Genomic DNA, 14,340 nt, shown 5'->3' on the forward strand with positions numbered 1-14,340 from the left:
GTCTGAAAACAAGAGCTAAATAATATTTAGTATACATTAAATATACAGAATATTTCTGTACGCTTTCTTTTACAGCTTTCAAATTGGCTCGTTGCATGTCCCAATTTGCACCTTGGACCAGTGGACACCAAACATGGTAAACTGGGTACCGTATGGAAGTGACCTTATCTTTAGAGTAAAGAAGAGCTACTGAAGAGAAATTACACTCTGACTAAAAATGTTAAACTGTCCGGAAAGAGTAACAAAAATGAAACTGAACTTGTTGAAAGGTTATATGACCATGCTATCAGATGAAATGGAAACCCAAATTGGCAGTGCCAGCAAACTGGTGGACCCATTTCAGTAATGTGTGGCGCCCCTCAGACCAATAAAACAAGCAGTGTCTTGAAGCAGCACTAAGTCATACAGTAGTAGTAGCTGGCAGCTTTTATAATTGGCCCTGGAGATCAAACAGAGCAGAGTTACGGTCAAAGAGGAATTCACTCACGCTCAGTTGGTTAGATAAAAATGTGGGTTGAGTTCAATAGGAGGAGCTGAAAATTCAGCATCCAGTCTGTAGACTCCTGTCTTATGTGTGATTTGGTGCYGTCTTGTCGACAGACTTTTCTAGGGTGATGTCTTAGGAAGGGTTATGGCCTTCATCACCATAATGCTGGTGTGTAACAGAATTACCACCACAACATGGTCTCTCTTAGAGATGCTGAACCAAGGTTTGTGTGCTTAAAACCATGCCTGAATCAATTGAACCCTACGTACGAGACATTTAACTGAGACAGTGAAATGTTCAGTCCCTGTTAACCCATGGCAGGTGCAGATATAACTTCTTGGTATGAAAAATGACACCCCCCCCCCTTAGTGTGGTCATTCTAAGGTAAACACAAACTTCTAAAAGGCTTCTTGAAAATGTGCGTGGTTGTCCTCCCTCACCAAGTTGTGCAACATGACATCCTGTCAAGACAGCATTTTGATGCCATCTCATAATCTCTGATATKTTTGAAAAGGAACAAAAAATTAAAGAGGATTAAAATGAACCCACACCTGCTTCTGATGTTGCCACAGCCCACAAAGCCTGAGTTGTGCCAGGGATAGCTGGTTTCTTGGTTCAAGAGTGTGATGAGATTTGTGCAACCAGCTGACCAGGAGAATTAAGGCAAAGACCTCATACAGCATCACTGTTTGACAATAACGGACATTGAATGGGTTCCTGTGAAGTACACCAGAGCTTCAGCCAAGGATTGTTCCCTCAGTAGCACCAATACTTGGAAATAYGACAAAACTGAACACCAGTGGGTGTAACCTTTCTGAACGTTCTTCAGCTTGATTGATGGATTATGAAAGCCAGACGAAACTTAGGCAGCGTCCGATGTTTATGCAGACTAGACAGACTAGTTCTGTGAAAAAGTCACTTGTCAAGTTTTGAGAATGCTATCTAATTACTTTACTATGTGTCTGCTTACCCTCAGTCACTGTTTTCACTTAGTTTTGTAGAACTGCCCGACATCTTCACTGCTTTGCTTGAAATGCCATCAACTGTGCCTCCTAGTGTCCTATGAGTGTAAGTTCCCTAAAGTTTTTTTTTTATTATTTACATGCCCGTCTCTGCTCTGCGTTTGCACCAGATTGATGGAAATCAGTACGTTCTGCCCTTAAGCATGTGAGTGAAGTTTTTACGGAAGTTGCTTTTGAAGTTGATCTCAATTTGATTCATTTTTTTGATATTGCTACTGGATCACATGACACMGACAAATAAGTTATTTGACAGTTTAAAGAGAGTTTTATAGCAATAATAACTCAACAGAAGCATTGTTCTGTTGCTGGCCACCTTTATCCACTCGTTGAAACAGAGATTAAATGTTTAGTGGGCTGCAACAATGTGGATGTAAAGACTGATAAAATAATAACGAGCCACTGTTTTCTTATCTTTTGGTTTCGTGACTCAGTTCTACTTTTGACCTTTCATCTTTTACTCCATATTGCGTCAAAAAACATCCTCCATGTACTCTCTCCAACACAGCACAATGAGGACAGGAGGACAGACAGCGGTCCCCCACTCAGATTCTTGTGCAGAAATGAAAACGTTTCATCTGGACTCTGAGGCCGTTTGTTTTGTCCTYGTAAATGGGGCCATTGTATGCAAAATCCTTGAATAGAGGCATATGACCTTCTCAGTGCAGGGCAGTGGCTAGTGTGAGCGAAATCATTAGCAATGCAAAGTCATGGTGCTCTGATACTCGTATACACGGTCACAGACTGAAAAAAAAAATCTGCTTACACAAATGTTTCTGGATGAATTTGATTCARAACCGCAGCTGACGGTAAGCTCGTCTAATTTTTTTTTTTGTGTGTTTCACAGTTGGCTGTCAAATTCTTAGAGAGGCATTCAGCATTTTCAGTYGGTTTATTGTATTCTGTCGTGTCACATAAACTAGATTGAAACTGAAATCGAATGCGGTTGTATGAAAACTAGTCTGTTTCGAAATACATTTCATATGTTTTATGTAAAAACATCAACCGAGACTTGAGTGACAAATAAGGTATTTATTTATTTGGAAAACCTTTTGGWTTTTTCAGTTTTCAACAAACTTTATAAATKATCTTAAGGCTTTCAGTTGTTGTAACCGAAGGTGCCCTGTTACACTGGGCACAGGTGCCCACCCTGCATCATGACGTCTTGTTAACATGTGTCACATGACGCATGATGCCGGGCGTCTGTGTTGCTCTTAAGTGAGCGGCCGACTTCACAGAGGGGACAGAGAGGTTTCCTCCCTCCTCTGGATCCACATCCATGCCAAACCAGCAGGTCAACTTTTGTTCTCCACACTGCCTCCTATGCCTCTGACACCTCCAGCGGAGCCTGGTAACAACTCTGACATTCATACCTGGGCTGGGGTTTGATGCATTTTATGWGGAATGACTGATGAGCAGACTATATGAATTTAAATCCTGAAATTCTTTTAGAGAAAACATTGTGATCGGTTGAAGTTAATTTTGCTGTACAATACCGATTAACGCTTAAGTTGTAGCTTTTAACTGAAGGTGCATGTTTGTTTATGAGTCTGTTTTTTAATGGCACATTCCTATTCCCTAAATCCTTCTGACATCGTAGCACGGTTATCCTTGAAGGGTCAAAACGGGGTCTGGCGCCTAGCGACTAGCGATCATCAGGTGAGAGGCAGGGTCGCCATCCCACCGCAGAATATTTATTAAAATAAATTTATGATGTCAAAACACCTTTAAAACCTGCATTTTATTTATTTATTTATTTATTTTCATTTATAGCCAAATGAAACAGCTTAAAAAGAACCCAGAACAACTTAAATTAGAAATGCMGGATTGGCATTGAAAATGGTTTGAAACATACCATATTTTAAGATTTTATGCAAACTTACTTATTCGGTCTTCTTTACAGCGCCTGTCTGATTTAAAACACAACCCTGTTGTCATCTAGAAAATTTCTAATATTTTTTTAMATTTTATTTAGAAATGGACCTAAATATACAGCAAATATCAATGTTTTAAGTGATCAATTATAGAAGATTGAAATTGTGATGTAAAACGAGCAAATGTGTTTGTTTTACATCACTTTTTCTCTGGAATTCAGGATTTAATCCGTCTTTGTTTAGGTAATAAAAAAAAAAGTGTCGACAGATTCAATAATGAGGGCACTATCGAACAGCGAACGCTCCAAATAAAAATCAAATTCAGTAACCGTTCATAGGATCTCAAATGTATTTCTTTTTGAGATTATTTTCAGATTTGCTTGTGGAAAAATCTATAATTGTTTATAATTCTAAACAAATTTGTATCTCCTAAAATTTTCAACTTGAAAATGTCATTAAAAGAGAAAAAACATCAACAATAATTATACMATACAATAATTATCTGATTATAGTAACATTGCACTTAACAAGAAACTTTTCGTTATTGGTACTAAATTACACAACCCTGAGGKCAGCGTGTATAACAGGTTTTAAAGGGTCGGTGTCCCACCGGCTTCAGATGTGTCTCTACTCCAAYACAGCTCCTTCAAATGATCCAACAGCCTCTTTGACATGTCATTATGTTCTGCAGAGGCTTGCTGCTTAACTATCATTGGATGTAGATGAGTTGAACCAGGGACTTGAACTGAAACGTGCAGGACGCTGGTCCATGAAGACTGACTTTGAACACCATCAGCCACCATTAACCAATAAAACAAAAGGTTAAGTTGAGTTTAACCTACAAAATTACAGGCAATGCAAACAATTTATATACATTTATGAGGCTAATTTTAAGCAATAATTCATTGCAAAAATTCTCTTGTGAAATTTATTAAATTCTGACAATTGTTTTAAATGCACTTGTTTTTCTAAGTTAGTTCAATTTTCATTGGTACAACCTCTGGGGGAAAAAAAATAATAGTTTGCAATTAAGATTACCAAAACAGTAAAAAAAAAAAAAAAAAAAAAACTTTAAATATTTTTAAAGTAAAAATGCATTTTTACTTTAAAATCCACAACTACCTCGATGTTAAAGGTATTAGCAATAGCAGAATCGCTAAACTAATCATAGCTTGCTCCAACCCATCTCAAATTATCCAGCATACAAACCTCATGTAATACAAGTCCAGTTACAGTTTWTAACTTTTTCTACAAAGGTTTCATTCTCTTTTTGCTGCTTGTTTTTGACGCATATTCTGTGCAGAACCSTGTTGCTGTGATGAGACAAAGAAATAAAGTGTGGTGCTGTGGGAGAGACATGTGAAGACTTACAGGGATGTCTGTCCTTGAATTTTTGTGAAGTATGAAACGTCCTTGCTGCATTAATTTTTTGTTTTCACAGAGTAGAAGTACAAAGCTGTCTGTTGTTGGGAAGTATGCATCGGCCTTAAATTTATTTAAGTAGGAATTACGTGAAAAATTTTTTTAGATTAGCTATTTGCTGAGCATTATATCTACAAACATGAGTAAAATCAAATTAATAAAAAGCTGCACTTCAAAAAAAACTTTTATTTTGAAAAACGTGCTGAAGAGAAGTTAGTTTCATTACACAGTGTGACATTTAGTTTCACATAATGAAAAAAAAACACAATAAAATTCATATTTTATCTGCATTTAACTTTTCTACAATTTTTTTTTCTCTGAGATGCTTTGATGTTTATTCCAATGTTGTCTATTCACTTGTTGCTTTTTTCCTTTTTAAAATACATGTCATAAAAATTTTACTGAAAACATTTATTTGCCTTTTTTCCATGATCTTATTACTTCTCCAGTTYGTCTCCATTCTGTTATGGTTAAAATAATGTTTCTTAGTCATCTCCAACTACGCTCATTTGCAGTCCTGTGGTTCTGTGAGTGGGTGTGATTTTATGAACGTGGATCATCAGAAGTTGGTGGTTTCATCAAATGTTTACATTTTAATTGCTTGTTTTTGTGTCTATGCTGACAAAAATGCATTTTGTACATATTTTTGAGTTGTTTTTCACAGATGCTTTTCATTTGTTGACCTTTTGCTATGCTTTTTTTTTTTTTTTTTCATTATTATTGCTACAGACCCGGAACCAAAAATGAACTGGGCATCTTTTTATGCWGTGGTTAGCGGCGTTAACAGACACTCCACTGGCATCGGCCGCATCTGGCTCTCTGTCTTGTTCATATTCCGCATCCTGGTCCTGGTGGTTGCGGCTGAGACYGTGTGGGGCGACGAGAAGTCCGGCTTCACTTGCAACACCCAGCAGCCTGGCTGCAACAGTGTCTGCTATGACCACTTCTTCCCCATCTCCCACATCCGCCTGTGGGCCCTCCAGCTCATCCTGGTTTCCACCCCGGCCCTGCTGGTGGCCATGCACGTGGCCCACCGCCGGCACGTCGACAAAAGGCTCTACAAACTGTCGGGGCGAACCAATCCCAAAGACCTGGAGCAGATCAAGACCCAGAAGATGAAAATCACAGGGGCTCTGTGGTGGACTTACGTCATCAGCCTGTTGTTCCGTATTGTCTTTGAGGTCATTTTTATGTTTCTGTTCTACATGATTTATCCTGGTTACAAGATGATCCGGCTGGTGAAGTGTGACTCGTACCCGTGCCCCAACACGGTGGACTGTTTTGTTTCGAGGCCCACGGAGAAAACGGTCTTCACCGTCTTCATGCTGGCCGTGTCTGGGGTTTGTATCCTGCTCAACATTGCAGAAGTGGCATTCCTGGTAGGGAAAGCCTGCGGTAAGCATCTGCACAGTGCTGGAGACTCGACTATGGGAGCTTGGATACAACATAAACTTCGTTCCTTCTAAACAATGCACAGATAGTTTAACACTGGTGAGAATTAAAGGAATAGTTTCGTTAGAAACATCTGGTTTCAGCCACAGAGAGGGAAATTTAGACAATTTATTGTGCCAGCAATTCAAGAGTTCACAAATATTCTGTCACAAATAATAATAATAATAATAATTAACTGTTGCATTGCAAAGATGTCCCTGCATCACGGTCGGTATCATTATTAACGTTATTTAATGTTATTTATTACATTTTTTATTGGAATCTGTATTAATTTTAATAGGGAAAATATCTGACTATGACTTGAACATAACATGTTAAGAATTACACCTTTTGTGGTGAAGAAAAGTAATGATTTTAACCATTGTTTGCACTAAAGTGACTTTCAATGCTGATCACATTTCTGAATTAAGGAAGCAAAAGGTAAAAATGAGAAGAAAAGCACTTGAATAGCAAAATGTTTGCTCTGATGTTTATTGCTGACTGCTAAACCCAGAATTCAAATGTAATGTTTCCTTTTGTTTATTTTGTTGTTGTTTTCTTTTTTGTAGTGGTGTCATCACTGGCCAAGCACAACAGAATAAATTCAAAGTGTGTACTTGTGTTATTACACTGGCCGGAAGTTTTTTATTTTTCTTCTTCTAGCAACCTCAAAGAAATGTTTCTGAGATTGTGTTGTGCGCAACTGAGATAAATTACAATGTAAAGTCAATGAGTCGATTTCACATTTTAGTAACAAATCGTAGCATCTGTGAACATCACTAACTCTTTTCAACCACTGACTCTACATTTGATTGAGTTCTGGACTTTGACTGGGCCATTTGAACATCTAAACAGCTTCAGCTGCACGTTTAGGCTCACTGGATTGTGAACCTTTGCCTGAGTCTCAAGTCTTTATCAAGTTGTCTAACAGGATCGTCCTAAAAATGTCAAGAGTCCTTAATACCTTCATAAAGCAATTAAAGTAGCTATCATCTGGATTTTTTCAGTTTAAATAAGCGAAGTGTATTTTCTCCCTAAATAAAGTTGTAATACCAAATTTAACCAGAGGGTATCAGTCTTCCCAAAGTTAAAACTGATCTGTGCTCCTTTCAGCTGCAACCAGATCCATACAGAGAAGAGAAAGAGGAAACCCTGAATGAAACTTTAACACATTTAGCAACTTCTTCACCGAGTTTAGGCAGCTCCCATGTTGCCACCTGTGAGCAAGCGTCTCGGTTTCCTGTCGTCTTCATAATTAGCTGAGTCCAGGGTCCTGAGGTTATCAATAGCCGCCCCATGTAAGGGGGTCAGTGTGTGTGTGTGTCACAATGAGTGACCCTGAGGACAGCTGGGTCTGGAAAGGTGGCGCTTATCTTTTTATGGAACATGCCAAAACCTCCCCATCTATTAGGTCCGTATTAATGAGAAACACTGAAGCAGGATTCTACAAGTAGAAGCAAAAAATCACCCTATAAAGCAGAAGACCTAATTAAACAGGTAAAAAAAAAAAGTAAATCAGCTTTTGCAGTAATGACATACTTTCTTATTGGGATCTGACCCTTTTGGTTGAAAGTTGTTAAATCGGCTACGGTTAAAGTTAATCTGACTTTTTGAAGGCTAATGACAAGCTGAAGAAAAAATCTAATTACAACTGCTGCCAAGCAAAGGTTTTTATTATCCTAAACCATTATATAAACCATTTTTGTATTAAAAGTTATTCAATAGCTCAACCAAACAGAATCGCACATCTATAAATCCTAAATTAAATTATGCAAATGTTTTCATTATTTAATCCTGACAGCATGATGTTGCCACCACTGTGTTTTTTTTTATGTGTTAATGGGGGATTTGCAATGTTTCCTTTGCATGTAGCTAAGCCAAAAGCTTTGGTTTTGGTGTGTTTTTCATGTGTTTAGTGTATTTAGTTTTAATCCCAGCTCTGGTACAAACCTCTCCACAACTTCATCTGTGACACATCCAGGGGACACGTTGATCTTCATTATGATGATTACCAAATTTTTGAGCCCTTAACTGAAAACATGCATTTAATACTGAGAATAAATTCAATGCAGATGGACTCTCTCTGCTAATAAGGTGACTTTTAAAGCCTTGCRTTTCCCTTGGTTTTTAATTAAAAGAATGAGAATAAAAGAAACAGAATATTCCATACACATTACATTTATGCTCTCCTGATACAATAAAATAAAGCTTGTGGCTGTAGCGTGACAAAACTGTGGAAAAAATGTACATCATAATACGATTGCAAGGCAATATAACTGTGAAAGCAACTCCGCTCAACTGAAATATTTACTTTCTAAATTCTCAGACTGAATTTCTTGATAAGTTCTTGAGYCTGAAGCTGCAACACAAAGTCATGGGGGGTTCATGTCGCTAGAAGATTAGCATTGCAGCCACTCCCCACACCATGAATTATATTTAGAGCTCACCAACACGTCAACTTATCTGCATCCTCACTGGACTCTTCAGCTGCCTCTCGGTTCAAAAGAAAAATCTCAGACTTTTCAACAAATTGGAAACGTTTCATCTGGTTTAGCTGCGGCTCCGCTTCTGAACAAGCAATTTGGGGAAGTTGCAATAAWACCAGGCAGTTCCACACACTGCTCGGTGAAAACTAGGTTATCTTTGTGCTCCGGTTTCCTCTGAAGTTGCCCCACTGTGAGGTGACGAGACCCAGTCAGCTGAAGACTGAGGGAAATGAACATTATCAGGTAGGTCTTTCTTCAAGTAGACAGATAGGAGCATGTTATACTTTATCAAACACCTGTATGATCTCTGAAAACATAGAATTTACAATGACTACAGGCTGACAGCAGTCCAGGTTAAACAGCGTGGCTGGGTTCTTGTGAATACCGATTCCACAGTTCTGTATTTTGAACAGATACTCAAATCTCCATATGTTTCCTGATATGTTCACTTTTAAATGACAACTGCAACTATTTTTAAAACAGCATGCGTGGTTTGGTTGGACACGCTGTCACAAGATCCCCGGCAAGCCCAGCAGTCTCACCGAGACGGCTCGCTTCAGGAATCACACAGTCCAGGACGTTCCTACTAGCAGACATTAAGGACACCACACCAAGAAAAACAAAGGTTGACTTCATGAGAGATCAGTATCTAATCATGAAGATACAGATCCTTACAATAGATGCAAAAGATATAATACMTTTTCTGAAGTATKATAGTAGAGAACATTAATTATAAAGAATCTAGTAATTACACAAAATTGTCAGGATTTGAGTTCCCTGTGAGTCCTTGTGTCGTCCTGTCTGCTCCCTTATTGTTTCCCAGGTGTGTCTTGTCTATTTGATTACCCTCCGTGTTTTTRCGCCCACCCAGGGGCGGAGATATGGCGGCARCCTAGGGGGGCCAGGCTGAGAGGCAAAATATGACTTAAMAAATTCAATTCTGTATCACGTCTGATGAGAGCTGGAGACGGTGGGCCTTCTCATGCTGAGTACATGCTGCCCCAGTCATTGTTGACTCATGGTTGCTAAAAACTTTACAAGACCGACTGATTTTAGTGACATAGTTTGTGTAAAATATTGAATAAAGTGTTGTGCTTACATGACTGTCTTTATTTTCATTCTTACATTTAACTTTATGACATACAAATTCACCAGTCGATCGCCGATATTGTCTCCAAGTGTATTCTGGGTAAAACACGTCACCAACCATCCAGAACGTCATCACCACTCAGCTACTTAGGAAGTTTGATGGACTCAGTATGACATAGTCGCTCACCATGGTGCCGAAGCTTTTAAGTCCCGCTGTTGCGGGTATTAGTATTTTATAAAATCATGTTTTCATGAGCTTTGTTATTTTGGTTATAAAGGGCCCGGTCATTAGCCCCGCCCCCCGGCCCGACGCCGACTTGCTCCGCCATCGAGCCCACCTGTTGTCTCTGTCCCTCGTCAGATCCTTGTCTATTGTCGAGTGTCGTTGTCAAAGTAAGTCGCATCGTCGTTCTTATGTCCRAGTCGTCACAGAAGAACTGTCACGTCCTGCGTCTGCTWCAGCTCTCGGTGTGCAGCCTCTCTATTTTTGATCAGTTGCTACCAGTAATTAGCCTTAGCTTTTGCTTGACTGTGCTGCCCGCTCAATGTGGACTGWCTGAGCTAATAATTCGTCATTAAATCACCATTCATCTTCATCACCCTGGGTCTCACCACCACACATCACAACTCRTGACAAAAATTTATTTTATCTATATTTCAGATGTGTGTTCTTTATATTGCTTAGAAGAACAACAGGAGTATTCAGGAAAAACAGAAGATCATTTGACAATTCAGAGTAGTTTATCAGCACAGATAAAATCTAAATTCCCACAGATTGAGAAAAGAAACGTTTCTAAGTGTTTTTGGTATGGCAGCTGATGCTTTTGCAGAAATGGTTGAACCTTGTTGTAGGACACAGGTTAGTTTTCTGTGGTCATTCTGAAGCTACTGTCCTGCCCCCACCTGTTTCCACAAAGTGTGTCAAGGTATGAAAAAAATTAGCAACGTAGACATTTATGCAAGACAAGAGGGAGTGGAGTATATGTTTATGTACACTTTAAAGAAAAACGTAAAATTCTGTTAACCACAGCTGCCAGTATTTTACCATAAATTGGAGAAGTTTTTTTTTTCTTTATCTTTTTTTTAATATAGTATACTACTTACTGGCTAGAACCAAGATTGTTTCAACAACTGGCAGTAGCTTTAAAATGCTCTAGACTTGGTAAAACAAGGGTTTTTAGAGTTACTTACCAGCTGAAATCACCTACAACGGCCCAAATTGTTGAAAATTGAGTTGAACTCAGAATTMATTTTCATTATTTTTAAGTCAGAGGTTTCTTGTCTTTTACTGAACAATATTTTTTTTTACTAATTGCAAATGAATTTTCCTAATTCTTGCAGGTTTGTTTCCAGGCTTTGTTGATCATTCGTGAGCCTCCATGGCGGACTGGAACTTCTTGGGGAAGCTGCTGGAGAGTGCCCAGTTTCACTCAACCGTGGTGGGCAAGGTCTGGCTCACGGTGCTGTTCATCTTCCGCATCCTGGTGCTCGGAGCCGCTGCTGAGAAAGTGTGGGGAGATGAGCAATCCGGCTTTACATGCGACACCAAGCAGCCCGGTTGCCAAAACGTCTGCTACGACAAGACCTTCCCCATATCTCACACCCGCTTCTGGGTGATGCAGATCATCTTCGTCTCCACGCCTACTCTTATTTATCTGGGTCACATCCTTCACCTGGTCCGCATGGAGGAAAAGGAGAAACTCAAGGACCTCGCCATAAAGAATGAAAAACAACAAGACCTAATTAGCAATAAGCCCGGAAAGGCCTCCATTAAGGACGACCAGGGCCATGTGCGTCTGCATGGTGCTCTTCTGCGGACGTATGTCTTCAACATCATCTTCAAGACTCTCTTCGAAGTGGCATTCATCGTAGCTCAGTACTTCCTSTATGGGTTTGAGCTGAAGCCGATGTACACCTGTGACCGCTGGCCCTGCCCAAATGTGGTGAACTGCTACATCTCTCGACCTACAGAGAAGACGGTCTTCATCCTTTTCATGCTAGCAGTAGCTGCATTGTCCCTGCTGCTAAATTTGGTGGAAATATACCATTTAGGTTTCAAAAAATGCCACCARGGTCTTCGCTACAGAAGGTCAAAGTTGGAAAGGGAAGCTCCCAAGGCCTTAAGTGAGGGGGTGATACCTTTCGTTCCAAACTACACCTACTTTACAGGTCACTCTACAGTGGCTGAGCCCTTTCCTGCAAACTCAAAGTACAGTACAGCAGAGCCAAACTCTGCTTACAGCCCCTACAACAGCAAAGTAGTCTACAAGCAGAACAGAGACAACATGGCTGTAGAGAAAAAAGGCAGATCAGACGGAGACGAAGCAGAGAAGACAAAAACATCCGGTCCTGTTACCCATACTCCTGTGGAAAACCAGCGTAGAAACAGTCAGTCCAGCAAGCACAGCAACAACAAGGGCAGGTTGGACGACCTGAAGATCTGAGAACTTCATGTTTCCACCCAAGACTCAGGGACTACAGGAAAAACCCATCACAGGATGTGATGAATCTTAGACATCTGTTAGCTCCAGAGAGGCTGGACTGAGCCACTCAATACGACAGAATTTCAGAACAGAAGTATTGGGATGAATTTTGAAGGTTTGAGAGTTTACATGCAATATCAAGAATCTTTGACAATGTAGACAGAAAGAAAATATCATTTTGTAACTGATTGCATTTACCACTTTGATCAACGAAATATTGACAATGATATGAATAATTGTGTGTTGTAATTGTAAACTTCAGGGATCTCTTTAAGATGTTTCATTTCTGCATTACCTACTGACTGTAATCCTCAGATGCACGGAGAAACAATATATTGTTTTCAACAGGTTAATTTGCACTGTTATRGCATGATGAATGTATGAACTGTTATTGTTGGAGATTTTCCTGATATGTTTATAATACTGACAAGTTTTAACGTAAAATTAAGACTGAGAGTTTTAACRGCAAAACTACATGCTACAATATAAAATGACTATTACACTGTAACATTTTTAAGAAGCCATGGTGCTGTTTGTTTACAACTGTAATAGTTTATTGTGTAATTTTTTTGGTTTGAATGGTTGCTATCTTTTTGTTTTGGAACAAATTTTTTGTTATTTTTGTGTAAATTTGATTAGTTCTGCAATATTTTGCCTTGGGTAGGTAGAATGGTAGCTACTGCAGTTGAATTCTCTGTTTGTTTACAATGGTAGGGCTTTTCGTCACGGAGTACCGCATTTGCCTTTTTAAATAAAAAGTTCCTAGAGAAGATTCAAAAGTATCCAAATATAAGGACAAAGTAGATAAGTTGGTCAACAGTGGTTTTCTCATTTCAGGCTGCTTACCCCCCATGTTTATCCCACAATTGTCTTTTGCCCACTTTGGAGGAATTTTCCAAAATACAGTATGTATGCTTTCAGCAGGGTTAATTACATTTAAGAAGATTTTTCAGCTGCTTAGATTAATAATATATTTTGTGCCAAAAATACCTTTGGCCAAATATAGCGCCATTGATTTTATTTTTTTGAGCGCATCAAATGTTGTTTTTTTTTTTTGTTGTTTTTTTATCAAAGTCTTGTTAAAATTAAACCCTATTACAAAAACATTGCATGCAGATGTCTTAAATTTCAAAAGTACATACCTCTGAACTAGCAGTTCATGTTATTTGATTGTATTTGTTTTGGACTTAGAGAATTATGCCTATGATACTTTGAAAAATAAATGGTTGTCAAAGGAGTTTATGGATTTTTGTAAGTTTTTTTTTTTTTTTAAACAAAAGGTGTGAAGTCTTTATTCTGATTGTACATTACTTCAACACTGATTCAAATGGCATTTGAAGGATGTGATTGCAAAGGTGGGGCAGATGTCCTGACTGCGTCATAGGCAATCTGTCTCCACTGTGTCATTTGCTCCTAAAAGGCCAGTTTAATGGCATCTACAAAAAAGATGATCATATTATCAATCATAAAATTAAATCCTGCAATACATGTATGAGAACCTTTGATCAGAGCTGAATATTAAAACTAGTTTTTAGGACTTTGTACAATGAGTACATTAAAGAAGTTGTAAGACAAATTTGTGAGGATTTGTTGAACTAGGTGTTCACAATTTACAAATTGCTCAAAGGATCAGTTCAGTTCTGCTCTGTTGACAAGACACAGATCAGTGTGGATGCAYACATTCCCAACCACATAMCTTCATACACTGATGAGAGCTGAGGCTGCAAAGGAGTCCTGTCTGTTGGTTATAAATAGCAGCCCTGCAGACTGAGGGAGTATTGTTGCTGAAATGGGGGTAGGGTGTCTTCTCCTGCATAAGGAAAATTATTTAAAATGCTGCTTATTAGAAAAATCAGCCACAACTGATATTCAGAAGTTTAAAATGCTGGACAGATTGAACAGTGGAGCTATGTGTCTTCTCCCATAATGTCATTAAATGCTGGAAAATGTTGCCAGCTGAACCTTAAAGTGTAAGCTGATCTCACACAAAACCACATTTTTATGACACCCATATACAGTAACTGTCGCTGACAGGTTGGTTAGACCTTT

At 38.9% G+C, this 14,340-nt stretch overlaps 2 protein-coding genes across 7 annotated transcripts; both read left to right on the forward strand.

Moving 5' to 3' along the window:
* Window positions 1–2,198: 2,198 nt before the first annotated feature.
* On the forward strand, window positions 2,199–7,295 carry gjb1a (gap junction protein beta 1a). 3 transcript variants are annotated; one of them, XM_008427520.2, is made up of 3 exons: window positions 2,345–2,857; window positions 3,107–3,165; window positions 5,532–7,295. In XM_008427520.2, the coding sequence occupies exon 3, from the start codon at window positions 5,546–5,548 to the stop codon at window positions 6,266–6,268; it is 723 nt and encodes a 240-aa protein (XP_008425742.1). In that variant the 5' UTR covers window positions 2,345–2,857; window positions 3,107–3,165; window positions 5,532–5,545; the 3' UTR covers window positions 6,269–7,295. The 3 variants fall into 3 exon arrangements, with proteins under 3 accessions (XP_008425741.1, XP_008425740.1, XP_008425742.1); XM_008427519.1 differs by lacking the exons at window positions 2,345–2,857; window positions 3,107–3,165 and adding an exon at window positions 2,199–2,315; XM_008427518.2 differs by lacking the exon at window positions 3,107–3,165 and having other exon boundaries at window positions 2,344–2,857.
* Window positions 7,296–7,482: 187 nt separating this feature from the next.
* On the forward strand, window positions 7,483–13,528 carry LOC103475712 (gap junction alpha-3 protein-like). 4 transcript variants are annotated; one of them, XM_008427522.1, is made up of 3 exons: window positions 8,693–8,962; window positions 9,203–9,344; window positions 11,150–13,528. In XM_008427522.1, the coding sequence occupies exon 3, from the start codon at window positions 11,188–11,190 to the stop codon at window positions 12,250–12,252; it is 1,065 nt and encodes a 354-aa protein (XP_008425744.1). In that variant the 5' UTR covers window positions 8,693–8,962; window positions 9,203–9,344; window positions 11,150–11,187; the 3' UTR covers window positions 12,253–13,528. The 4 variants fall into 4 exon arrangements, with proteins under 4 accessions (XP_008425746.1, XP_008425744.1, XP_008425745.1 ...); XM_008427524.1 differs by lacking the exons at window positions 8,693–8,962; window positions 9,203–9,344 and adding an exon at window positions 7,483–7,730; XM_008427523.1 differs by lacking the exon at window positions 9,203–9,344.
* Window positions 13,529–14,340: the final 812 nt, after the last annotated feature.

This window comes from Poecilia reticulata, linkage group LG14 (genome assembly GCF_000633615.1).
Source record: "Poecilia reticulata strain Guanapo linkage group LG14, Guppy_female_1.0+MT, whole genome shotgun sequence".
Taxonomy (NCBI): domain Eukaryota; kingdom Metazoa; phylum Chordata; class Actinopteri; order Cyprinodontiformes; family Poeciliidae; genus Poecilia; species Poecilia reticulata.